The sequence below is a fragment of the Fonticula alba genome (genome assembly GCF_000388065.1).
Source record: "Fonticula alba strain ATCC 38817 unplaced genomic scaffold supercont2.8, whole genome shotgun sequence".
Classification (NCBI taxonomy): Eukaryota; order Rotosphaerida; family Fonticulaceae; genus Fonticula; species Fonticula alba.
In genome coordinates, this window is record NW_009242978.1 from 1,094,895 (window position 1) to 1,096,084 (window position 1,190).

The following is a 1,190-nucleotide window of genomic DNA, read 5'->3' on the forward strand; positions in this document are numbered from 1 at the left end:
GCGGGCTCAGGAGCGGGCGCGGGCTCAGGAGCGGGCGCGGGCTCAGGAGCAGGAGCAACAGCGGGCTCAGTGGCAGGCTCAGCCACAGGTTCAACCACAGGCTCCACGACGGGCTCAGGAACTGGTGCGGGCTCAGGAGCAGGAGCAGGCTCAGGAATGGGCTCAGCGGCAGGCTCAGCCACGGGCTCAGGAGCAGGGATAACAGCGGGGACAGGCTCAACGACGGGTTCAGCCACGGGCTCAGTCGCGGGCTCCTCAACAGGCTCGGCCACAGGCTCGGCCACAACAGGCTCAGTCACAGGCTCGGCCACAACAGGCCCAGCCACAGGCTCTACAGCAGGCTCAGCCACAGGCTCCACAGCAGGCTCAGCCACAGGCTCCACAGCAGGCTCAGCCACGGGCACAACGGCGGGCTCCACGGCGGGCTCCGGGACAAGCGCGGCGCGGTCAAAGCCTACCAATTCGACAAAGGGGCCTCCTTCGGCATCTGAGTCATCAGTTTCGGGAAGGAAAACAAAGCCCTCCTCCTCGGCCATATTCCCATTGTCGGGGATTTGAACGTGGCCCGGCCCGAAGAAGAGTGTCTCGGCACGCAGAGCCCCGGAGATGTCCGCATCGTTCAAAACCTCGCGTGGGTCCCAGAATTGCGACAGATAGGAGTCCAGTGTGGCATCGAGATCGGCATCCAGGACTCCATCCAGCATGGCCTCCAACGAGGCTGAGCAACAGACGTCCCGAGGAGGAAAAAAGGTGAGCGACTCGCCAGAAGCAGGGAGAGAGGAGGCGAAGCAGGAATGGGGGGAAGGGGGAGAGGGGGGGGGGGGGGGCATATGTGTTGGATAAAGGTCAAAAGCATACCAATAGCGTCATCTCGATTGTTCAGTTGCCGGGTCAGGCTTTGCAGAAGAGTCTGCTTCTTGTGGGCGACAGAGCCCGGGGCGGCCTGCGTATCCATGGTGAGGGGTACGCCTCCGTTTGCGTCGAGAGAAAGAGAGGGAGAGAGGGGGGGGGAGAGGGAGGGGAGGGGGGAGGGCGGAATGCAGAGTCTTGAGGATGATTCAAACAAGCAAAGGCGCTGGCGATGCTGCAGGGCAGGATGCAGCGTGACGTGATGTGAGGAGCGGTACGTGCGTGTGCCGACGGTGTGGATCGCGAGTGAGGCGGATGGCCCTTTTTGAGACGTCGGAACT

The 1,190-nt window shown here is 63.2% G+C and overlaps 1 protein-coding gene across 1 annotated transcript in view; it reads right to left on the reverse strand.

Moving 5' to 3' along the window:
• H696_04895 (hypothetical protein) overlaps nt 1-955 on the reverse strand; it is a gene marked incomplete at both ends in the record, with an annotated part of 1,647 nt that extends 692 nt beyond the window's left edge. The window contains 3 exons of the mRNA XM_009498759.1: nt 1-121; nt 222-718; nt 859-955. Coding sequence (XP_009497034.1) covers nt 1-121; nt 222-718; nt 859-955 — 715 coding nt within the window. The remainder of the gene's footprint in view (nt 122-221; nt 719-858) is intronic.
• Between the last annotated feature and the right edge of the window lie 235 nt (nt 956-1,190).